General features: G+C 39.0%; 1 protein-coding gene across 1 annotated transcript in view; it reads right to left on the minus strand.

The window, feature by feature from the left end:
- SLC44A1 (solute carrier family 44 member 1) overlaps nt 1–26,124 on the minus strand; it is a 104,466-nt gene that overhangs the window by 33,276 nt on the left and 45,066 nt on the right. The window contains exons 3-7 of the mRNA XM_018565474.1: nt 25,817–25,959; nt 24,501–24,637; nt 17,274–17,367; nt 9,456–9,625; nt 2,221–2,310 (exon numbers count right to left, since the gene is read on the minus strand). Of these exons, the coding sequence (XP_018420976.1) occupies nt 2,221–2,310; nt 9,456–9,625; nt 17,274–17,367; nt 24,501–24,637; nt 25,817–25,959 (634 nt within the window). The remainder of the gene's footprint in view (nt 1–2,220; nt 2,311–9,455; nt 9,626–17,273; nt 17,368–24,500; nt 24,638–25,816; nt 25,960–26,124) is intronic.

A 26,124-nucleotide genomic window follows, 5' to 3' on the forward strand; every position in this document is an offset into this window, starting at 1 on the left:
TGTTCCATTTTATAGTGCTCATGAAAGGTGACCTACTTGATATGACAAAAAGGCCACGAGAGTCTGAATTAAAGAGGTTTACAATGTGATTTATTGAATGAATGGCTTGTAGGGGTAACTAGGGACCCATTACAGGGATCTGAAATCAGCCAGCTAATGATGTTCTCTGACATTCATTCCACATGTTCCAGCATCATAACAGGGACACGTATAAATTAAACCATTTCTCTGATTATAGGCACAAAATGGAGAACAGCTCGATCAATCTTCTCAGCCAAGAATAAATCTTGCCTTGTCCTTCAGTGACAATAAGTCATTTGACTATTTCACAAGTCCAAATTAAAATGAGCATTTGCCGATAACCTGTACCTCTGAAGTGAGAATATTTATGCACGATTTGACTAGGGCTGCAACAACTAAATCGACATAATCGATTATAATCGATTATTGAAAAAGTTGTCAACTTTTTCAATAATCGATTAATCGGCAACAAAACCTAGGTGCAAGAAACTAATCTCCCTGTGTTTGCGTGAGTTTCCTCCCACAGCCCAAACAGATGCAAGAACAGGGGTCTCAAACTCGATTCACTCGGGAGCCACAATACAAAACATTTTTTCTCATGGGGGCCGCCTGCCAAATTTCATACTTTACACACACTGATACGCACACATAGAAATATGCACAAACCCCAGCAACCAGAACTACAAAAAACACTGATATACACACAATAAAGACCCCATTTAAACCTGTAAGTTTAGGTGCGATTAGGGATTCCTGCGTCAGGAATCCCTATTATGGCATTTACAAGCGGCAGCTGCCACCCATTCAAGTTAATATTCAGGTGACAACCGCTGCATGTAAACGTGTGTGATATAACGTGTAGTTAGGAATCAATCATTATCCCTAGATGCATCGATCGTGCATCCAGGGATTGTACAGGGAGTGGACTGCTGAGGACTGGGAGAAAATCATTTTCTCTGATGAATCCCCTTTCCGATTGTTTGGGGCGTCTGGAGAAGAAAAGGTGAGCGCTACCGTAAGTCCTGTCTCATGCCAACCGTAAAGCATCCCGAGACCATTCATGTGTGGGGTTGCTTCTCAGCCAAGGGAGTAGGCTCACTCACAATTTTACCTAAGAACACAGCTATGAAGAATGGTACAAAAACATCCTACAGGAGCAACTTCTCCCAACCATTCAATAACAGTTTGGTGACGAACAATGCCTTTTCGAGCATGATGGATCACCTTGCCATAAGGCACAAGTGATAACTAAGTAGCTTGGGGAACAAAACATCGTCATTTGGGGTCCATGGCCAGGAAACTCTCCAGACCTTAATCCCATTGAGAACCTTTGGTCAATCCTCAAGAGGCGGGTGAACATAAAACCCCCCACAAATTCTGACAAACTCCAAGCATTGATTATGCAAGAATGGGCTGCCACCAGTCAGGATGTGACACAGAAGTTGACTGACAGCATGCCAGGGCGAATTGCAGAGGTCTTGAATAAGAAGGGTCAACACTGCAAATATTGACTCTTTCTATAAACTTAATGTAATTGTCAATAAAAGCCTTTGACACTTATGAAATGCTTGTACTTATACTTCAGTATACCATAGTAACATTCGACAAGATCTTAAAAGCAGCAGACTTTGTGAAAATATTTGTGTCATTCTCACAACTTTTGGCCACGACTGAATGTGAAGAAGACACTTGCCTTCTTTCTTTTTCCTCTTAGTGGATCTGCCAGATGCAGCAGGTATACATTTTAAAACAGCTGCATTTCTCATGGATGTTCTGAAGGTGAGGGAATTGAGGCTGACTCAAGGTGTAAAGGTACAAGATTAGGGGCTGATCCAAGGTCTGAAGGTGCAGAAATTGGGGCTAATCTGAGGTCTGAAGTTGTTTTTCACTGAAGCGTATTGTTCACTTGCACGCTGGTTTTCTAATGTTTGTAAACTGACACTTCATGTGGAAAATGTTTGAGCCCTGCTGTAGAGTCTGACTGCTTTTCTCCACCTTTGCAAAAATATCAGGTTTAAAAAGACTGCAATAACGATTATCCTCCATGGGCTTGAGATGACCCTCAGAAGGCTAATGATTTCCAACTCAATACAGTTAAAGGCCATAACAGATAATTCATGATTATAAATGTTTACATACATACTGTACATGCACATCTACACACAAATATTTCCATTTTATGTAGGCAGCAAAACTCACCAAGAGATCCCAGGATGACCAAGATGGTTAAGATCCATACAAGCACTCTAGAGATGTATCTGATTATAACCATTAAAATCATTGAAAGCACTGCAAGGAAAAGAAAAATGGCACATTGTAAACAGTTTGTAGGTCACTGCATACCAAAACTAATTGCAAGAATAGACATTTTATAGAAAGATTAAAGGCTAATCAAAAGTACATAAATGAGCAACTTAATACCCATATGTACACTCCAACCAAGATTACATAGAAGTAACTTGCAGGAAGTCAAAAAGAATCGTGTAATCCCATGCCTAAGGTAATTTACAGCTCGACTGTTGCTGCACACACTCTGTAGAGCACCTAACTGGTAGCTATGTAATGCCGCTTGTCTTCTAAAACTGCTCCAGGGCTGTGAGATAGTAGAAACTTCTCCTTCAAGTCTTCCTTGTAGATGCCAAGCCAGGTGGTTCATCAGCACAGGCACACACCCTATACTATATAAACACCGGTCCAGGGATGAAGAGGTGGCGATTTAAACACTAGAGTTGAATGCACAAGTCAATGTTAATTCTGAAGTGAAATAGTTTGAAACTCCAAGACAGAAAGTGGCTGGAGAAAATCTCTCCAACACTGGGAGTCACTCTATAGCAGTGTTTCCCAACCCTTTTCCAGTTGTATACCACAGTCCCAATCACTGCAGTATCCCAGATCCACCTGTACTGTTAACAAATACCACGTGTAAGATTTTGCGAAACGTCCACTGGAACATATTCCAGCCGCTAATATCAGTTTCACCATGTGGTATCGAGAAATCCTGAACCTTCCTGTGTCCCATCTACTGTGAGAAATTTAAGAGATACCTAGCTGACTTGCTTTTGAAGGTACATACTCTAGGGCTGTCATGTGTAGCCCTTCTCCACTACTTTGAGGATCATTGTTCTTAATATGTGTACGAATGGTGGTAACTTGCTGTTCCCCTTAAAAGAAACCTATGCTGGCATAAATATGGAAGTTGCCATTTTGGTTTAAATGCTACTTCCTTGACTACAAAACTGATCCAGAGCTAAAACACTTTCTGAATTTTTAAACAGAACCAGCTATGCCGATCAGCGATTTTTACTTTACTGGCTGCATAACTGTTTTAATTCAGTCCCTCAAAGTACCAAAGTCATAGTATTGGTATGAATGCCAGGCAGCTAGCATTCTCACAAGAGGTCAATAGAAACCACATATTCCTCTCAGCTCAAGTTTCCTTTATACAACAAGGGGAAACAAAATCAACTAATCACTGAAAGCTCTAGAAGACTGTATATTTTATCTGTCGGAAATCTGAGACCATCAGCACACTACTTTGCTATAAATTGCAGAGGAAAGCTTTCTTGCCTTGATGTAGTGATGTGCAGTATGGCAACAGAATGCTTATCAGTATTACAGATGACAATGTGTCAGCAAAGTGTTATAGGTGGCCTTCTGTGTCAGGCATGCCTACTTTCTGCCAACTACTGTATTGATTTTTATCTTTCAGCCTTGTCTGTGAATAATCTCTACTGTGCAATGATAAGCATACACAAGCCCGAAAACAAAAATCGAGCTGTGTCAGAAGATGCAGTCAAGTTGCAAATGCACTGCAAATGAGAAATACATTTACAATATTAGGCCAATTTAAACGTGGTAATGTTTTGGAATGAGAATGGTGATCTCTGATTTACAGAGACTGTTACATGGATGTGAAGCTCCCGTGGGCCTGAGTCAGCAAATTCTATGTCATGTAGAAACATTCACTGGTCACAGAGATGAATAGAGGTCCACTTTAGCCCTATGACAGCTGTCCATCAGAGGATATTTGTAGGCTTTAATCTCATGTAGCTTCTTGTAAGTGTAGTCATGTAGTAGTAAATCATGGTGCTTAGTATCAACTTTCTGTCATTGTTCCATAGTCTGCAACCCCCATTAGTTACACTCTCAATAAGGAATTTACAGGTGAAACTCGAATAATTAGAATATCGTGCAAAAGTTAATTTATTTCACTAATGCAACTTAAAAGGTGAAACTAATACACGAGATAAGACTCATTTACATGCAAAGCAAGATAGTTCAAGCCGTGATTTGTCATAATTGTGATGATTATGGCTTACAGCTCATGAAAACCCCAAATCCACAATCTCAGAAAATTATTACATGCAATCAATAAAACAAGGATTGTACATAGAACAATAGAATGGAAGCTATCATCCTGTGGCACTGCTGAGGTGTTATGGAAGACCAGGATGCTTCAATAGCGGCCTTCAGCTCTTCTGCATTGTTCGGTCTCATGTCTCTCATCTTTCTCTTGGCAATGCCCCATAGATTCTCTATGGGGTTCAGGTCAGGCGAGTTTGCTGGCCAATCAAGCACAGTAATCCCACGGCCATTTAACCAGGTTTTGGTGCTTTTGGCATTGTGGGCAGGTGCCAAGTCCTGCTGGAAAATGAAGTCAGCATCCCCATAGAGCTAGTCTGCGGAAGGAAGCATGAAGTGCTCCAAAATCTCCTGGTAGATGGCTGCGTTGACCCGGCACTTAATGAAGCACAGTGGACCAACACCAGCAGATGACATGGCTCCCCAAATTAACACAGACAGTGGAAACTTCACACTGGACTTCAAGCATCTTGCAGTGTGTGCCTCTCCATTCTTGGTTTCCAAATGAGATGCAAAATTTACTCATCAGAAAAGAGGACTTTGGACCACTGAGCAACAGACCAGGTCTGTTTTTCTTTAGCCCAGGTAAGATGCTTCTGACGTAGTTTGTTGTTCAGGAGTGGCTTGACAAGAGGAATACGACATTTGAAGCCCATGTCCAAGATCCGTCTGTGTGTGGTGGCTCTTGATGCACTGACTCCAGCCTCAGTCCACTCCTTGTGAAAATGTCCCCAACAATTTTGAATGGCCATTCCTGACAATCCTCTCCAGGCTGCGGTCATCCCTGATGCTTGTGCACCTTTTTCTTCCACACTTTTCCCTTCCACATAACTTTCTATTAATGTGCTTTGATACAGCACTTTGGGAACATCCAACTTCTTTTGCAATTACCTTTTGAGGCTTTCCCTCCTTATGGAGGGTGTCAATGATGGTTTTCTGCACAACTGTCAGGTCAGCAGTCTTTCCCATGATTGTGATTCCTACTGAACCAGACTGAGGCCTGGTTCACACCTGGGTGTTTTGTAGTGCGTTCGAACGCTCTGCAAAACGCTCAAACACCGATATCCTATTATTTCCTATGGGTATCGTTCACACCTGGGCGTATTACACAGGCCGTATATGAACGCGCTACAAAACGCCCTACGCCCAAAGAAGTACAGGAGCTTCTTTGGGGCGTTTTTGTTGCGCGTTTCCATTGGGATACAGCCAAGTAGCCCTCGGAAACGCGCGTTTGTCGCGCGGTTTTCTTACTGCGAATCGCGGTACGAACGCGCATATTCGATACGCCTAGGTGTGAACCCAGCCTGAGAGACCATTTAAAGTCTCAGGAACCCTTTGCAGGTGTTATGGCTTAATTAGCTGATTAGAGTGGGACACTTTGAGCCTAGAATATTGCACCTTTTCACAATATTCTAATTTCCCGAGATTGTGGATTTGGGGTTTTCATGAGCTGTAAGCCATAATCATCACAATTATGACAAATCACGGCTTGAACTATCTTGCTTTGCATGTAAAGAGTCTATCTCATATTAGTTTCACCATTTAAGTTGTATTAGTGAAATAAATGAACTTTTGCATGATATTCTAATTATTCGAGTTTCACCTGTACATCCTGTACTCATACATACTCCCTGTATTTGTATAGTTTTCTTCCAGCTGGCCCTGGCTCTTTCAATAATCCAGAGTTATATGGGTAGGCTAACTGACATGACTGCAGAAGGGAAATTAGCTTTACAAATCATGGCATGATCTGAATGGCTCTATATATTCTATAAAGTTATGCAGAATATGTCTGACTATATACATACATACATACATTAAATATACAAAAAGAAAATAAAAGGTTTACGGGTCACAAAAGCTTAGTAAAATAGGTACAAACCTTGAAAGATAATATTTAATATGACACTGTAGCTTAAAGCATCAAAACAATGAAGCCACAAAGTAATTGAATAAAAAATTAGATTCTTAACTCTGACAGCATTAAAAAAAAAAGGACAAAAATAATTAATATTTTCAACTGATAAAATATGTAAAATCTGTGCTTATGGATTAAAATATGTGTACATATATATTTAATATATGTATATTAAAAGCTGCTGAGCCAGGGACACTGGGGTCAAAATGTATATGAATGAGTGTGCAGCGCTCGGGGTCACCAATGGGTGAACTATCAAATGTACAAATACGTGTTATAAAAAAAAAAAAAATATATAGGTGTTTATAATATTTAGTGCATAATCTGCTACCATACCATGGTGGTAGCCAGTGAGATATTAAATACCAAATTTCACTTTGTGCAAAAGTGCAATGAAATAAACCTTATTATGATAAAATTCCTTGTTGCAATCAATTAGTAAACGTGCATCAAATCAATTCAAAGGTCATCTATGCAAGTGATGAATAATAAAGTCAGTCCAAACTGTTAAGTCCAAATATATCTATCTATCTATCTATCTATATATTATATTGATGATGAAAAAACTTCAAAAACAGAGTGCTTAATAATCTTTCTCCCACACCGTGTGTTCATGACAAAACTCCCCTCTGGGGTGCGACCTCACCAAACCATTATTGTTTATAGGCAATAAAGACATGAGAAGCCGATATGTGGTCCCAGCAAATGTCTCATAAGAGTCCCATGGATCGATATTTAACGAAAATAAAAAAGGGAAACTCCTCATGGTGTAGTCGACATTAACATTTAAAAAAAAGTAACTTACAGTTAAAAACGAATAGATCAGCCGCTCACAGGCAGCGTATGGATGTCCTGTACTTCCTTGTTGTGCGTGGTATTGAGATGTATAGCCCCAACGCGTTTCGTTATAAGAGACGTCCTCAGGGGGATCGCACGTCGGGCCTATAATCTCAATACCACGCACAACAAGGAAGTCCGAGGACGTCTCTTATGATGAAACGCGTCGGGGCTATACATCTGTATAACGGTTTATGTCGACTACACCATGGAGGAGTTTCCCTTTTTATTTTCGTTAAATATCGATCCATGGGACTCTGATGAGACGTTTGCTGGAACCACATATTGGCTTCTCATCTCTTTATTGCCTACAAACAATAATGGTTTGGTGAGTGCGCACCCCAGAGGGGAGTTTTGTCGTGAACACACGGTGTGGGAGAAAGATTATTAAGCACCCTTTTTTTGAAGTTTTTTAATCATCAATATACTATATATATTTGGACTTAATAACAGTTTGGACTCACTTTATTATTCATCACTTGCATAGATGACCTTTGAATTGATTTGATTTACTAATTGATTGCAACAAGGAATTTTATCATAATAAGGTTTATTTCATTGCACTTTTGCTCGAAGTGAAATTTGGTATTTAATATCTCACTGGCTACCACCATGGTATGGTAGGAGATTATGCACTAAAGATTATAAACACCTATATATATATATTTTTTTGATAACACGTATTTACACATTTGATAGTTCACCTATTGATGACCCGAGCGCTGCACACTCAATTATATTCTCAACTATCAGACATTTTTGAGAAACATCAAAGTTTGCCTGTGCCCATACTATGGCCATTAAACTACAAACAAAACAGAAAAAGAGCTTTAAAAACATGCCATCCCTGACCTCTCTAGATGCATATAAGGTAACAGTTATTTATTCTCAAAGATTACAAGGACTCAAGAGTCAGTTCCTACCAGCTTAGCAACACCTACTGATTGTTTAGATTAGAGAGCTGGCAAGCTGCCAAGATCTGATCTCATAATAAAAAAAAAACTAAGATTTCAAGGCCTGTGTTGTTAACTTTGAAAATTGATTTCTCTACAATGCTTATAGATACAGAGATGAATGAGGGTGTGTTTAAAAGTGCTTTTGCTGCTTGTTCAGGATATGCAAATACTTCAGTGTGCATTATCTGGGCACATAATCACCTATCAAATGAAAACATTTAAAGAGCAATTACACAAAAGCTAAAGACATCCCATACCAAATCAGATCTTATAACCTGTAATAGGCCAACCAATGAATGTCCTAGAAACACTGACATTTGGAGAAAGCCAATTTAACAAAGTCAGTATTTTAAAAAATATTTGCAAATGATTTGGCAGGATGTATCTAATAGAGCAACTAGCTACTAACAATGGATGCTAGGATTGACATTCAGATAATAATTAAATTCCCAAATTTACTCATTTGAAAACACCTTTACAGGAAATTTACATATGGAAAATGTACACATGACATCTTTAGTTAGATCAGGATTGCTAATTAACATTCCAATTACACTATGATGTACTTGATCGGAAGGGGGATGCTTAGAACCCAATACTTGTTGAGTCAACAGGAGAGCAAGTGAAGGGAAATCTCTCCAATGAGTATGACCACAGCAATAAAACACTTTCTCGAGCTGAGTGAGAAAGGATTAGAATCTCACAGAAATCAATAAAGATTTGACAGGAGGCTCTAACAGCTTCCCAACTTAATTCAAAAATTGTCTGGAGTTCTACTGAATCAGCATATTCGCTTTTAAACAGAGGATAGTAATTCAGTCACGCATCAAACATTTCAGGTTCTTGAGATTTTTCACTGATTTCTGATAAAGTCTAATAGCAGTGCCTTTTCTCAGGTGTAATCCCTTACTTACATACAAACCACCATGTTAAAATGTGAATGAAAATTCACTGATACCCAAAGACATTGCTATTACTATAAATGCAGTTAAGAAGTAAACATTTATGAATTTACACTACATTTCAGAACAGGCTTATACATGCTGTACTTCATTTCTGCTGTATAATAGTACAGTTGTCAAAACAAATTCTCAAGTTGGAATATGTCAGGTATGAGAACAGAATTTTTAAATCCCAAGGGCATAAAAATGGAGCAAATTTAATGGAAACTACTAAAAGTTTGCAAGACAAGAGCTCTGGTCTTGCAATAACAAGAACATTAAATCACTCCTAGTAAAACAACATAAATAAATATTTGGAAATGGAATGTCAGTACCTTTTAGCCCCACAAGAATTAAAAGATGGTAAATTTCCTATAACAATACTACACAATGAAGTCTAATAATCAGAAAAACCATTACCTAGTGACAAAAAGCAAAGTCCAATAATAATTTCTTTGCTGGTCATTACTCCACTAATCAGCCTGTGCAGGACACTATTGTCACTGACAAAAGTGATCAAGGCTTCTGCAAACTTGGCATAGCAGGAAATGTTCACAGGAGCACAGCGATGGAAGAATGGAATAGGTGCACTGGTGACACAAGGAGAAAACAAAAACAAAAAAAAGGGAAAAAAATTACTCCTCCCGAAATATAAAATGGAAATGTAACATCAACAAACAAATGGAACGGTGAATGGAAGCCACAATTTTGACTGTAATATTAATCAATAGTGGGTGATAGTCTACATATCTTTTAAAAGCGGTTATGAATGAATTTTGGGAATGCACATGGTGAGCAGTGGCTGATTATGTCATCAATGGGGTTGAAAGGATGTGAAAGCCAAATCCAAAATAGTGTGGGGACAATCTAAATAAACCAGCATTTTTGCCAAAGGCCACCAGTTGTTTGACCTATTATTAAATACTAAATTGTGAAGGTTGAGATTTCAATCTCAGGAGTCCTTACTTCATCAAACGTGCTCTTACGGTATCATCTTGTATTTGTATTGTGAACTTACCTGAGCATGCATAAAAAGCACTTCATTTTTGCACATGTAACCACAAGAAGGTATTTATGAATTCCAGCCATGAGAAGGTATTAATTGGAGGTAGAATCTGACCAATAATTTACAAACTGAAAATTCTACCTCTCAGCCCTTAGCAGAATGAGGGCAAAACTGTTGATGAACATGGTTATTATTGAGGTCACTCTAACTTTTGTATGATTCAGCACAACATTGGACAGCTAGAAGTGTCAGGAGATATCCGTAATGGCAGCCTCCATATCAGTACAACATTCCTGTGAGGTGAGCTTCCCGATACAGCTGTTGAACGTAAGATTGTGAAATGCTGGATGCCTTTAGTCCAAACCGGACCATGGCACATATGTCCCCTTCATCATCTGTTGGTTACTGTTTTTATCCAATAGTGGCCACTGTCGGGGATGTGTGCCAAGTACTCCTCATTCTCACTCCATAGGCACAACCGTGCATGTTCACCAGTATGAATGTGTATTTTGCCTCAGTGGGAAGACTATTTAGCTGCTGCACCATACTTTAACAAGCAGCTGAATTGCTAATATACTACCACCCCCACCAAATGCATGTACTGGGATGAGAGTTTTTAAATTACTTCATACATTCTGATAACAAACTCTTCTGACTAACAAAAGAGGGACAGATGTATGAACTAATAATAAATGTTGGATATCCATTTATTCAGAATGCTGAGAAGACAGAGCACTGTGGACTTCTTAGGACCAAGAAGCTGACCTGGAACAATGTTTGTTTTTTTCCCCTCCTCTATGGTGTTAAAAACTAGCTAGGAATCAACATAACATAGTGCTATTATGTTTTATTTTGACTTTCATTTTAAAATGATAACTCACTAGGGTTTTTTTGTTTTTTTTGTTCAGTATACAACAAATAAAAGTGTCTCTTCTATACATCACACTGTATATTCTGAATGACCAACATTGGAAAGAAAAAAACACTTTTACAAGAGGAGGTCGCACATGGAACATGAGATAATTGTTTTCTTTTCACATGATAAAAAGGGACGATCTGCAGAAGATTTCAACGCAATATTTAGCAATATTCTATTAGCTGAACAGCAAGCATATCCTCACAGAGAGTTGCTCAAGCGATAGCAATCTTTCACTTGTCTTAAAGATCACTGAAACCAATCAAGCAGAAGCCCAATATCAGGACTGCGGCATTCACAGGCAAAGCATGAGGTAAAATAAATCTTGGCTGTATCCACTCGTCTCATAAAAGGTCATAATTAGGAAGAAACATAGTGATCAAAACAAAAGTTTACAGAACACAAAGCTCGTTTTTGAACAGGTCTCTAAAAAGAAAATGAAGGGACAGGAGAATGATATCTGATCAAATGTCAATAGCCTTTAGCCACTGCAAATAACTAAGGAGTCTCTTTTAGATACTGCTGTCAGGATCTGGTATAAGAGGAATGTACACTCTTTAACCCCTTCGTGACTGACGACGTACAGTGTACGTCGCCAGCAAAGATATACATGTACATCTCACCAGTTTGTAGTAATGGGTAAAAACTCTTATGACTGTGTATAGTGTGTAATTGTAAATGTACATGAAAGCTATACTGTCTCGCTGAGAGAGCACCACATATAAGGTTGTTTTGTGTTTTCAAAGTCTCATTATATATGCTGGCTATGGCTTCTGCCTGCAGGACTACACAATGACTGAAGTTTATTGCTTTCTCTCAAAATGCAAGTCTATTAGTCAGCTGACTCACAGAAAATAAAAGCCAGTGCACAAACCACTGTAAACATAATGAAAGGGCTGTAGTGATCATTCTATATTAGGCCCTAGATATTTGCCCTTTTGGTTTACATACAAAAAAACGAACAAGGTCGTCTCAGTTGTTGTGCAAACAGATATGTTGCCCTATAAAATCAAAATTTCTATTTTTCAAGGCATTCATATTTAATTTTTTTTGGTTATTTTTATTTATTAGTTTCTATTTTCGTGTTGCATTAAAAAGGGCAAAAGCAAAATTGAAAAAAGCCTATTTCATTTGTAAATAACTTTGCAATGCATTAAACCAGAAACATAAATTTTAGAGTCATTTTACACAGGACATATTATCTAATAAGGTTTATACTTTTTATCCACAGTAAGATTTTTTTAAAACTAATAATTTTCTGTCTTTTGGTTTGTTACTTTTTAGGTCTATGGATTGCATAAAAAATTTAAATCGTTTCTGCAAGACAACATTGCCAAAAGAAAGCCATGCTTGTCCTAAAAAAAAAAAATATAGGTACAGTATTACTTCAGTAGTGCCTGACATGGGTAACACTGGAAGCTTTCATTTCAAATGCTGTCCTATGGGAGTACTTGCTAACAAAGTTGGTAACAAAACAGTAATATAAGTAAAATGGTATTAAGAACATTTGTGAGGACAAAGCCAGAAATCATCACATATTTTATCTCATCTTCCTATCTCATCCTTCCCAAAATTTTAGTCAGCTCAGGGCCAGATTGCCGTTTGTGCACTATTGTTGTGGGCTAGTGTGTACTTGCAGTTCCCCACTCTGGGTCTGTATACCTAGAACCAAACTGCTCGGGTGGAACTCTGCCGTTCTAGTCACTGGCTCTTATAGTGACTCAGTCATGAGAAAAGTACAAGAGGTGCCATTGGAGGCCTCCTTCGAAACTGCTAGATGCCTGGGTGTGTCCATCTTTGGTATATTTCCTTCATAATCCTGAAATGAGTGTCAGAATAGTTGTAAGAACTACTCATCTCTATACTGTTTCTGGGTGAGCGACTCATACAACATTGAAGTAAAAGTTAATTCTCAAAGGAGAAGTTCCGCAATGGCAGCCTCCATTAATCTATCATGCCAATGTACCTAAAAGCAGACGATACAATCTAATTTGTACATTTTTCTTTAGATTTACCAACTATGTACTATAAGGGCTGGCTGATTGGATAAAGCAGGTGTATGGGGAAGATCTTTGCAGCTAAAGGTGGTGCTTCAGTAACAGGAGCAGCAGCTGGATGATGGTTCCTTCAGGCTGAATGGCTGTAAAGAGATTGCGGATTGAGTCAGCACTCAATCCCTCAGCCTTAACCCCCTACAGCAGTAAAATCGGCAATGGTGGAAATTTTGAATAGGTGCCCAAAGGGTTCAATCAGTAAATTAGCTCCTGATGCTTCTGTCTGACCAGCCCTAATCATCAAGTTAGTCTTCAGAGAAAGGCAATATGTTGGAGCTATATAAATAATTGTAATCATAATTTTCCCACCTGGGGATGAGCCACAGCTCTGGACCCAGAAAGCACTCCGGGGCTAACATATGGTACTAAAGATCTGGAAAGCACCACAATTAGAGCTGCAGCTAACGATTATTTTCATAATCGATTAGTTAGCCGATTATTAAGTTCGATTAATCGAATTTAAAAAAAAAAAAAAGTCTCCAGTGATGGAATACTAGTTTGTATTGAGATTGTAGTCCATCACGGGAGCAAGCTTGGAGCGGTGGAAGTAAAAAAGAGCAGCGTGTGACGTGTGCTTCAGGCCGCGTGTAGAGCCCCGAACAGGGAAATCAATTGATAGCCGACGAATCGACGATCGAAAACGTTGGTAACGTTTTCAATCGTCGATTTTAATCGACTAAATCGATTAACTGTTGCAGCTCTAACCACAATGCAGAGCCCAGTGCCCAGAGATCCCATTCCAGGTTAGTCTGCATGTTAAGTGGACTTGTCACAACCTCTCTGAATCCGTCAATGAACGACAGAGAAAAACGGTTTAATTATTGTCTGTGTTCAGCTCCCCTCAATTCCTGTTTTATGGAGCACTAATCAGACCAGAAAGTTAACCAAGTCCGTCCAGCAGGAACAGAGACTAATTAAGACCTAAAAGATTTTCTGAACCTTGTCTTCTCTATCCAAAACTGAAATTGTTTTGGGTAGGCCTACTTTAGAGGACAACTTTACTTTTGCTAAAACAAAAAAAAAAAACAAAGAATGACCCTCCCAGGTGCTTACTTAACTCTATGTGAAGGTGGAGATGACCACCACTGACATCAGAGAGGTTAGTGAAGACCTGAGTGTAGTGAAGTTTTAGCTTAGAATAGATTCAGGGGCCAGGGAGGGTGGGATAGAATTTGTTCTTGGTAAAAGTCATACTTTAAACATATACTGTACATTCATGCAATAATTTGTGAGCATTAATGGAAGACAACATTGGAATTTTTGACCGATTTTGTTTACCATAAGGCCATCAGCTTTATTTAAGAATGCATAGTGTTAAACACAGTAACCCATAGTGACAGATTAGAAGGAATCTTGCACTGGTCTGATTTCAGCTGAATGAATTGTGATAGTCAACAACAACCACTAAGAATGCATTCTGCTGAAACCAGATTAATACAGGATTGGAGTGGTTGGCATAGATAACTTCAGTTAAGAATTAGATCTATTTGTTGAACGAGTCAGTAATTTCTGAACAACACACTGCCCTAAAAACTAATCTAGCAAACTGTGGGATGCCTAAACAGAGCTCGTTTGCATTTTAAATTTACACATTTATTCATGTAGCAAAGTTAATGTCTTAGCAAATTATTTTTTACTTTGCCATTTAAACATTTGACAGCAAACAGACTATGTTTTGTAAACATTACTAAAAATATTAGGGTTAAGACATACGTTTTAACCCTAATAGTTTTAGTAATGTTTACAAAATTGGTTTCTGGCAATGGTTGTTTCTGTGCTGTGTGCATCTGTAAATGTTAAGACAGTTTCATAAGAGCACTCTATTATCAATTTGCCTTACGAGGCTCAGCGAAAAAAGAATCAACAGGAAATAATTCTGCCTGCTCTAGATGAACTTTAACGTGTTTAAAATTATGATGGTCAGTCCAGCAAGGAAGGTTACTAAAGTTGTTTTTTTTAGTGTCACGCTCTATGCTTTATACAGCAAAATCTAAAAACAGAGAGGGATGAGAATAAAATGTACAGCGGCATAAAGAATTTTCTTTTCTTTGCAAGCAGCAGAAATCAGTTCAAACATATTAAATAGAACTCTAGTAGTAGGTAAGATCTCTGCACCATTTCTCATTTCATTTTGTGCTGTCAGATAGTTGGGTTAAGACTGCCTGTTGACTTTTTCCATTATGTGAGCTAGGGTCTCACCTCTTGATAATATGAGGCATCACAGCACTTACTATGGGGCAGAGAAAAAGAAAAACATCTTCTTTCCACAATGAAAAATAAATATAATTTTAGACCAAAGTGCTTCTCTAGGACAGAAAACTAGCAGCACTGATATTCATTTGCTTGCCAGACAAATAGAAGTGGTAAATTGGTCTGTTTTTTGTTTAGCATTAAAATCATTTTTTTTTAAATGCTTAGGGCTCACATTTAGAATGAAGAGAACCAATGGGTGGGTGTCTTTTCCAAGTGTGTGCTCTATTCAGGTCTCCACGCTGCAGAGTGTGACACATCTGCACTTTATCGCAGTGCAACGCACATCACATCAATGTGGTGTGGATGGAGCACATAGAAAAAAAAACAACTGTTTTCTATGTGCCTTAGTGGTGACTGGCATTTCTTAGTTACTGGAAATGCCAGTCAATGTTTATGGTGTGACCAAGCCTTCATTCAGGGGTTCGATACTTTAAAGAAGGGGTGGGCAACTCTGGCCCTCCAGCTGTTGTGGAACTACAAGTCCCATGAGGCATTGCAAGACTGATATTTACAGGCATGACTCCTAGAGGAGAGGCAGAGGCATGTTGGGATCTGATGTTAAAGCATAGCTGGAAGGCCAGAGTTGCTCACCCCTGCTTTAAAGGCTCAGTTAAAAACTTTGGAAAAGGAAAAGTGAATGTTTTGTCCACAGGCACACTTTAAACTCTAGCTAACCCAGGTATATAAACGTATACAACTGAATTGCAAACTTTTACGTCTTTCCCAACAAGACTCTAAATATACGAGTAGCTGTAAATATTTTCACTGGTTTCAGTTAATAAGTAATTTGTGCAGTTCCAACAAGCTTACATCTAAAAAAAACTAGAGCAAACCTGAAGACTAATTCTACCTGCTCCCCCAAAACTAACCCCAATTTTTAAAAGGATGTATACTAGTAGAAGCCAACTTCTAATGATGATGCCTTCAGTGCTTGGTAGAATTACCAATTTGATGTGTAGTTTCTACCTTCCCTATTTGCTTCTAGTGGCAGCGTGTTGTCAATGCACAGATTTAGTCCCCATTCACACCTAGGCATTGTGTAGCTGAAAGGGCTAAGCACTCATTGGATTTTCATTGTTTTCAATGGCACCTGTTCATATATGAGCGTCCGGTCAACTGTAGCAAAACGTCTGTCGCTGAAAAAAGTGCAGGAGCTACTTTTGTGCAGATTTCTGCATGTTGGGCTCCATTGTCTTCATTGGGAACGCCTGTAAACAACACAGGAGTTTTCTGGGGAACAATATTACAAGCTGAAACCGCGTGCCAAAACACTTTGAAAAACGCTTTGTTTGTTGAAAAATGCATGTTGATGCGTGTTTAATGCCTGAAACGCTGATGCTTAGGTGTGAACCTTAAAAGAGAAAGTAGCAGCAGGACAATATAAAACATTTGCTGCACCAGCTTTTTATGCCAACCTAATGGTCTTTCAATAAATCAGTTTTGCCACATTTAAACTCCAGCAGTGAACAGATTCAAAGCAAGCAGTATGTATGTATGTATGTATGTATGTATGTATGTATGTATGTATGTATGTATGTATGTATGTATGTAACATGGTTGTACTGCAAGCATGTTATTTTGGGTTCCGAGGTGGGATCCATCCAAATGCTTTCTTTTTTTAGTGCAATAATATACACTTTAATAGGTTTCATTAAAAGGGTAAAACACAAGATTTGTACAATAGCACGAGGTGATGGGTTTCATAAACAGGACATAACATTTTCTGATGACCTGGCCTTAAAACATCTATTTACCTACCAAAGCCAAACAAATGAAAATTCAAACCTAACAAGGTATGTCAGAATGCTTTCCATGACATCACTATTGCCAAACATAAGTGAGATGACAGCCTACACAATAACTTCATTTATAAAGTAGAAGATTACACATTTGTAAGTCTGTTGTAAAATGGTTAACCACAAAAAAACAAAAACCCCACAAAGTTCAAAGCCATATACTCAAGTTATGCATGAAATCAGGCAGAATGGTTGGACCCATCTTTAACTCACCTTACTGGCACTGGAAGCTTTGGGCACAAAGACGATGCTTTCATACTGTTTGTGTACTGGCTAGGCAATAGTGCATAATCACAAAGATTTGACCCTGTGAAGATAAAGCAAAGATCACAATTATCAAAATTCCAATTAAATGGTAAACAGTACAACTAATTTGATTTAGCATGTAACTCTTCTAATATGTCTGTCTGCCTAAAGAGGACCTTTACCCCTATCTTTAAAATAACAAAGACACCTTTAGAAAATGTTTAGTAATGACAATCTACAAACACATACTTCTAGATAATTGCTGGCTTTCTATTCTTTGCATTCCTTATTTCTCTTTTCTTTCCCAGTCTTCTGATAGTGGTCATGTTTACTAAGGGTAGATTACTAGCTCTCCTTTTACTTCCTGGATTTCTGGCGCACGTGACCATGTACATCATCTCCGGGGAGGAAATGCCTTTCCCTGAGATCTCATGAGATTACAGAGGAGATTTCCCAGCAATGCTCTGCTGATGACAAGGCAATCCCAGTGTGCATTGCTTTGGCAAACTGAAGTCATTTTGCCCTTTCAAAGCAGGAAGTGAATGCTCTGCAAGTGGAAGTATTTCACAATCACAGCATTTTACACCCGACATGTTTAGGTTATTATTAATCATCATACATAGGAGGGATGCATAGGTAGAACTTGAAAAAGCTAGTTGCCTGTACCCTGTTGACTAATTTGCTTCAATACGTTGACTTCTGACATTTCTCTGATTTTTCTGATCTGCATTCTTATGTATCAGTGAGTCAAAGCATTCAAGCAAGAGCATGGCAATTAGCAGAAGGAGGTCAGCAATTACAGGTATTGGGGTATTATGCCTCATTCAGACAAGAAGATAGCATGCTGCATTCAGAAGCATTTAGCTACTAGATACAGCAGCCTATCTGCTCGTCTGAATGAGGCCTAATATTCCACAGGATGGAGAGAACAGCTTTCTTATTTATAATTATAGCTCAAAAAATTGCCTTCTAACTGGTTTCTAATGTTATGTGATTAATGTATTACAATTTTAATATAACCCTCCAAAGAATATATCTCTGTTGATAGAGAAATAAAAAAGGGAAACAGGGTTTTCTCAACTCCCATGTGAAATCTACCTGCTACACAAAGAAAGTGTTACTACAATAATGATCTTAGGCTGTGGTGTAGCATTTGTTAAAGGTGAACTCCAGGAAAACTACCTAGTACAATGTTGAAATTCATATATGTGAATTGTTTAACGAGCCAAGCATTTAGGGTTTGGTTAAGCCAAGCCCTGGACCTCTTGGCTGACTATATTAAACCAATACAGCTGAGTCCAGAATCCAACGCAGCATTTCACTGGACATTGAGGCAGCATCAGCGCACAGATAAAGTCATCCCTCTGCTCTCCCCTCATGTAATATTTTCAAGTATGTGTGACTGACAGTACCGTACAAGGCAACAGGCCCTAATTGGCTCAGAGTGCAACCCTCTAGTTCACCACCAAATCAGGAATCTGCTGTATAGGAGACTTTAGGAGGCTGATGTAATTTTTATATTTTGCATAAATAGCTAATTGGATTGAAAAGTTTTTATCTGCCAGAAATGTAGCTTAAAAGAGAATGCCACTCACTTGCTAAAAGTCACAGATTTAACCATTTAGTTCACTGTAGCCAAGACCAACCACGAAGGATGCCAGGAGCCCAATGGTTGATAACTGGATTATATTTCATACAAACAGTATTGTATAAATAAATATGATACAGAAAATGCCCTGTCTTTAAGACACAATATGTGAAAAGTGTGCAATTTGGCAACTAGCTTTGATTTTTTTTACATTTTATATGGAGGGTAGAGTGTCACTGTTACCATACCTATTGTTCTTCTACTGGCAGACCACTAGATATGTAGTGCCGAATATGGAGGTACTAGCATAAAACATCATATTATAAAAATATATTTTCAAAATATTACTTCCTATGTGCACCTGGAGGAAGAAGAGAAGAAGAGAAGAAAAAGAACTGGACAGAAGACATCTGGGGAAAAAAAAGATAAGTCTACAGTTTTTTGTTGTTTTTTTTTTTAAAGGGTTGGGGGTATCCCATTCCTGGATATGGGCTTTAAGCGCCATACTTTTGAACAGAGACCATGTCCAATCAACTGCTGCAATTCTCAGGATGTGTTAGACCTTTCAGAGTTTCCCATGGCATTTTGTGCTGGTCAAGCTTGAACAGAGTAGAGATTATATGTGTGTGTGTGTGTGTGTGTGTGTGTGTGTGTGTGTGTGTGTGTGTGTGTGTGTGTGTGTGTGTGTGTGTGCGCGCGCGTGCGTGTGTTTCCATCCACTGAAGTACACAGGAATTCTGCAACAATCAGGACATCCAAAAAGAAGCCCAACTGAGGGGTGGGAAACTGCCACAGAACCAGAAAAGGAATTTCACTATAGGACAGGAAAACCAACGACCCAGAGGTGGTTGAGGAGGATTAACCTGATGCCCAGACCAAGAAAAGTATTGCCACCAAAAGGGAATGACTACCCCAAACGACACAGAGTCTGCACCAGCAAGGTTTGAGTCAAAGTAACCACCAAGTGGAGAAATATAAAACTACATGAATGAAGAGAGAACGCCAATGGAACTACACTCAGTCAGATAAACTGGCAAACAATGGGCAAAACGGATGCAAGAAGAACAACCTATCATAATAGACAAAAGTGGGAGCACAACAACCCCATACTGGTGCAGCAATACCAGAAACAGTAAGAAGAGTGGACCTGTTTAGGACACTCAGAAGTGTCACTAGAACCTAACAGGCCTGTCTAGCTGATTCAGGACATTGGGCGTACAAGCACTCTGATCTCCCTGATCCAGTGAAATGTCCAAAGCCATGGAGTGAGGGGGAGTAATCTTAGCCAAAGAGAGAAGGATAAATCACATGAATAAACACAGTAGCAGGAAAGATATTTTGAGGAACTTCCCATGAGGGCTGGAAATTTGCCACAGTAGAAAAGTATAACTCCAAACAATTCGAACCTATGAGTGTTCCGAATGCTATCTACCACAGGAGGTGTCTGTAGAAGGGTTGCAGTGTAGGTTGCCTGCTATGTGACCTATGATTTAAGTGGGAGTTAAACTCAGAGCTCCTCTAACCTTCCTGCAGATCTCTTGCATAGTGCTAATAACAGTGTCAAGTGCTGGTCTAAAAAGAGAGGATGTCCCTCAAAGGGAAGACAAACCAGCTGTTCCTGGAATGTCTCATTAGCATTCCATGCAGGTAGCCAGAGTTCCCTACACATTTGTACAGACATCAGTCCTATGTGGGACAAAAGTTCAGAGGCTTGTAATAAACTGTCACATCCAAAGCACAAGACCCCAAGACATCTGCTCTAACTGATCCATAAAGTAGGAACCTACCCCAGTGGTGCAAGAATTTTCTCCAAGCAGTTCAATCCATTCTGACATGGTTTGACAGATCAGAGTTACTGCCAACATAGGACGGAGGGCCAACGCAGCTGATTTAAACTGGGATCAAAGCAGGGAATTTCATTCCCCTCAGTGATGTCCCCAAGGGTGCTGTAAATATATCTTCCACCCCCTCTAGTGGTACCTCTTAACGTGGATCACTGGAGCATCCAGATCGGGCACAGACCACCTATTAGTGAATCCCTTCTCAAAGACAAAATGATCTGGAAGTTTCATGTAGGGCTTCTAGTCCGCATAAAGTCTTGAAATGGTGGGTGTAGCAGAAAGGTTTTTGAAGCCATAGGTGATCTAAAAGACCCAAGGCTTATCACAGTATGCTGATCCTCTGAATCTCAACAGTTGGGAGTGGGATCCCCTGTTGGGATCCTTTTGTATCTTAACAATTGGCAGAGGCTGTTTTGGGGTCACCATAATCTCCTGCAGCTCTTTCAGACATACAAGAGCGTTTCAAACCTTTTTGATGCAGTGCACTCCGTGGACCGTTGAGATAACACAGGCCAAATCCTTACAATATTAAAGTATTTATTTAGTGACCTGTATACCTTTAGTGATCTGCAGTAATTTCAGGAGGGTATTAGCACCCCCATCCTTACCAGTTGTGACTCCTGAAAGGGAGGGACTCCCCATTGAAAGCTACAGGAAATAGGGTGAGACATTCCAATCTGCTATTCTGCAAAGTGGCATTTGCCCCTGCAGTATTGACCAATTTGATAATGTGAGATCACTATTAGAATTAGGCAAGACTTGCCACAACAGCTTAAAGACTTAGAAGATCTTGCCACCCGACCCCACAGTTTTATTTCATTGCCACACAACTTCAACGCCTGGCCACATTCATTCGATACCCCCCCTCACATTCAGCCTTCAAAATAAGTTTTCACTTGTTTCAGGGAACAAACCCTTTATATGCCTAAGAAACACTTAACTAATTGAAAACCCACTCGCACATGCCCATTGTCCCGTTGTTGAGACATGTCTGGGCAATGAAAAAAGAAAAAAAGAAAAGGCTAGTTGCACTCCTTACCGGTATGACCCCGTGATCGGGGAGGGGTGTTCGGAATGACTGCGGATGGCGCCGCCAAATACAGATAATTGCAGAAACGTCACCAGCACACCAAATCCTTATAGGATCAAAGTTCGTAGATTTTATTGCAAACTCATGTCAGTTACACAAGCGCTTTCGGGGCCACACAGGGTCCCTTCATCAGGCATAGCAATGAGGGCATAGCAATGAGGTCATTGCTATGCCTGATGAAGGGACCCTGTGTGGCCCCGAAAGCGCTTGTGTAACTGACATGAGTTTGCAATAAAATCTACGAACTTTGATCCTATAAGGATTTGGTGTGCTGGTGACGTTTCTGCAATGTCTGGGCAATGGTGAAGGGCCTTGCTAGGGAAATCCAGTTTAATGAACTACTTAGAGTTTCTGAAATTGCAGACATTTTAGAGATTGGCTAAGGAGAGTATACTCATATCCCACTTGTGTGTTAATCACCATTTCAAATCTGCAATCTGATTTTAAAGTAAACCAGGGAATGTTTAATTAATACCTTCAACTCTGGCATGCAGTCCTAACAATATGCTTACTATATCTCTGACACCCCTATATTTAGCAATATTGCTGGAGTTGATAACGAAGGGTCTTATTTCTGCTGTTTATGCACAGTTGTTGGTTACATTTTTGAACCCATACCGGATGATACGTGGCATGATATACTGCAAAGCGGTTTAGTCCATATCCCTATCCCCTCCTACAAACCTACACAGCTTTTTATTATGCATCACGTGTACCACACTCCCTAGTTCCTTTGTAAACTCCTAATGCAGCAGGTATGGTCAACGTCATGGAAATTTGATAAACCATAAGCTTAAAAAGTACTGGGCAGAAATCACAATAATTTAGAGGGTCCTTGGTACCTCCTTGAACAATTACCCCAATTACTTGCATCCAGGGACACTATCATTCTTTCTACCTAAATACGTATACATCCTTGGCGGTTGCCAGATTGTTCTTTTTAGTCTGCAGGATGTTGGCTGGAACATGGATTTCCACAACCCCTTCCTCTACAGAGGAATAGCTACAAGAATTAGACAAATGCATTGCATTTCAAGAAGCACACCTACTTTCTTCAAAACGCTATGCATAAATCTGACCGCACCTTGTCTCGCTGGTTGATTGCGATGGATCATAGTAAAACCGGATATGTGAAGTTAGGTGCCATTTCCTATTAGGTTTGTTGTACTACATGTATTCTTAAGCTGAAACCAGTTGCTTTCAAAGGCTGGGCATTGCTTGTTTTAGAGCTGTATGTGACATATTGTTCTACTGTGTCCTGTTCAACAAACTGTGTATTATTTCTAAAAACTTTTTGAAAAATAAAATCCAAGTTCAACATTTTTGCAAGAAACAAGTTTTTTCTTAAACCAGAGAAAACTCAAGACTTTAGCATTTGCAGGATTGCAGGTTTATTTGTGTAGTTTAGAATATTACATGAACTGCAACAGGTTTTTGCAACAGAGGTACTGAACATCTTATTTTTGACTATTGGGTTTGTAGCACCCATTAGAGCTGGCATTCATTTAGCCAGTTACTTTTTTTTTTGTTCTTTATAGCTGAAAACATACTTTTTGCATTTGTAAAATACATTCAAATGTACTCCTTAAAATATGTAGCTTGCAGACTACTTATGCTACTTTTTCTCTTTTTAATAAAGGTGAATAAAAGAATGTTATACTAGTAAGCACCAGAATTGCTCTAGAGGTCAGTTGTTCCCCTGACTGTTATTCACTTGCATTTCTCTATCAGGATTTACATCTACAGCAGTAAGAAAGACATTTATGTATTCATCTCCACTGTCAGTGGGGTCATAAAGGAGTCCTTGCAGTGTTTTTTATGTGTTCGTGGAGCTTGCATGTTTTGTCATTTTACATGAAAGCTAATGAAACTGCCAAGAGTATAAAAAGTGGATTGTTAAAGTACAGATCAGAGAGTGTTATGTCTCAGTGGCAGTAACTGGCATCTGACCATTTTTGAATGCATTCGTGCATTACAGCAACATGCAGTGATCTTTTCTGTTATTTAAATTAATGGTCTTCTAGTCCACAAAGCATTAAATACTTGATGTTTCTATGAAGAAAAGACCGTGATCTTCAACTACTTTTGCAGATGTTCCAACAAGTTGAAAAATAAAAAAAATAAAAAAATCAGTAAGTGGCAATATATGCTTTTTCATTTGTTATTCTGTCCTTTTGTACACATTCTTTTATGAGTGATGCATGTAATGCTTGAAATAGGAGCATTGGATGTGGAGTTCTACACATGTGTGATCAGCCCAAATATTAAAATCTCTGGTATTTGCATTTAAAGTGAATCTAAAAAAATATGTTTCTGGATAGAGCAGGGAGGTGTTAGAAGTTTGCTGCTGCTTTGTGTCCCTGCAGGGGAGATTTGCCCTCCATCTTTCCTGGTGACCACTGTCACAAAGATAGAAAACAAGGGAAAATCTGAAAGTTGTCCCTGGGTCACGAATAGAGGGGACATCTTTCAAAGGAAGCATTAGTTCTATTCGGTTTATTTCTTACTTTATTGATCTCTCTGCTCACTTACTGTTATTTGAGGAAATCTCTCTCTACCTCATGCAAAAAATGTTAGATGGGAAAGCAATGAACACTTTTCTCTGTGTACATAAAACATTTGTATTACCAGTTGTACCTGTTTTCAGTAAAAGTCCCATGGAATGGGACACTTACCATTTTTTTCAGCAAATTTTTGAACATCAGACAACGTTTTAAGCTCTTCCTGCGGGCACTGGGAAACGCACAATGCTACAGATTTTATTTTTCTGTTTACCAAGTCCAGTTTACAAGGATCCAGAAAGAATACATACCTAAATGTTACAAATAAAAAAAGTAATCAATCATCGTGGATATCTACAAAAGAGTAAAATAATAAATGCGGTTTTGATTTTTTATAATGCAGCAATAGACTAAATCACAACAAAAGTCAGCAAAGCAATTTAAAAGTACACAGAAGAAGAATGCATAGTATGCACTTGTTAGAAAGTACACTAAAACGTATCTCATAGCGCCACGGAACTAACTAGAAACAAAAAAGCCCCAAAGTTCTCAAATGGGCACTCTGTATTATGAGGAAGTTATGTAGAAGCTGTGATTACACTAACTTTGGGCAATTGCATTGCATGGTGGATTTAAGAGACAAGTAACACGCTCAAAAATACATCCAAAAAACGCTGCAAGGGGTTTCTGCTTAGTAAGCTGCTAAAAGAAAAAACACTCAGGGTTCTCTATTACCCTCTTTCATTATAACTATATTGATACCCAATAAGCTTTTCAACAGTTTGCTGAAAAAAAATTCTAGTCCACAGAACCTTTTCAGGTCATGGAATAATCATGGTCTACGGGTTGATAGGAGGTTCAATTTAAAAGCCCAACTCAAACCAGAACTCTTTTTTTTTTTGAGTGTGGAAAGAATGAACACTTGTGTCACATATGACAGAATGAACACTTCTGTCACATTTTAAAAGCTGTGCCTCAGAGATTTTTCTTTTAGTGTTGTAAATACTGTGCCCCTGCTACGGAGATTTCCCTGTCATTTTCTGTTCTGTCTGACACCTATCACCTGGACAGGAGGTGAAGGAAAATCTCTCACTCATGGGGACACAGCAATATTAAAAAAAAAAAAAAACCTGATACTCTAAACTTGTCACACAAAATTTAGTCTTGAGCTAGGCTTTAAAGACAATCTTTGCAATGCGTGAACGCACGTTTGTTCACAAGCGTTTTTGCTGCCGCACGCGAGTCTATTTAATCAATGGGCAGTTGCATGCGTGACAGTAGCTCATGCAGCATTTTCAGGTGTGAGCATCCTGCGTGTGCATATGCGTCAGACATGCAAGAAAAAAAACAATGCGGGGCATTCACAGCTGAAAATGCTGCATGAGCTACTTTGTCACGCGTGCAACTGACCATTGATTGAATAGGCTGACGCGTGGCAACGGAACAAATGTGCATACACACATGCACGGTTTCAAATACATTTCACTTACTTTCGGTCGGTATGGTCTAATCCACTGTTTTCAAAGCCTTCTATCTTAGCATTCTTCTGTCCACAAATATTTCCATAGCTGTCATAACCAGAGATTAAACGTGAGGCAGCTCCAGTGGCTATGGAAAAGCCACAAATAAAGCCCTGCAAAAATAAAATGGAATAGCAAATCAACTTTTAATGTGTGCTTTCAGATTATTATAAATATTCAGAACATGAATAATATTCTCCCCTTCCGCTCTGGCAGTTTAAGAACCCCTCAGTCACCATGTCCAAAGCAGTGCATTGAACATGAGGATGCCTAGGGAT

The sequence above is a fragment of the Nanorana parkeri genome, unplaced genomic scaffold (assembly GCF_000935625.1).
Source record: "Nanorana parkeri isolate BGI_ZX_2015 unplaced genomic scaffold, ASM93562v1 scaffold850, whole genome shotgun sequence".
Taxonomy (NCBI): Eukaryota; Metazoa; Chordata; class Amphibia; order Anura; family Dicroglossidae; genus Nanorana; species Nanorana parkeri.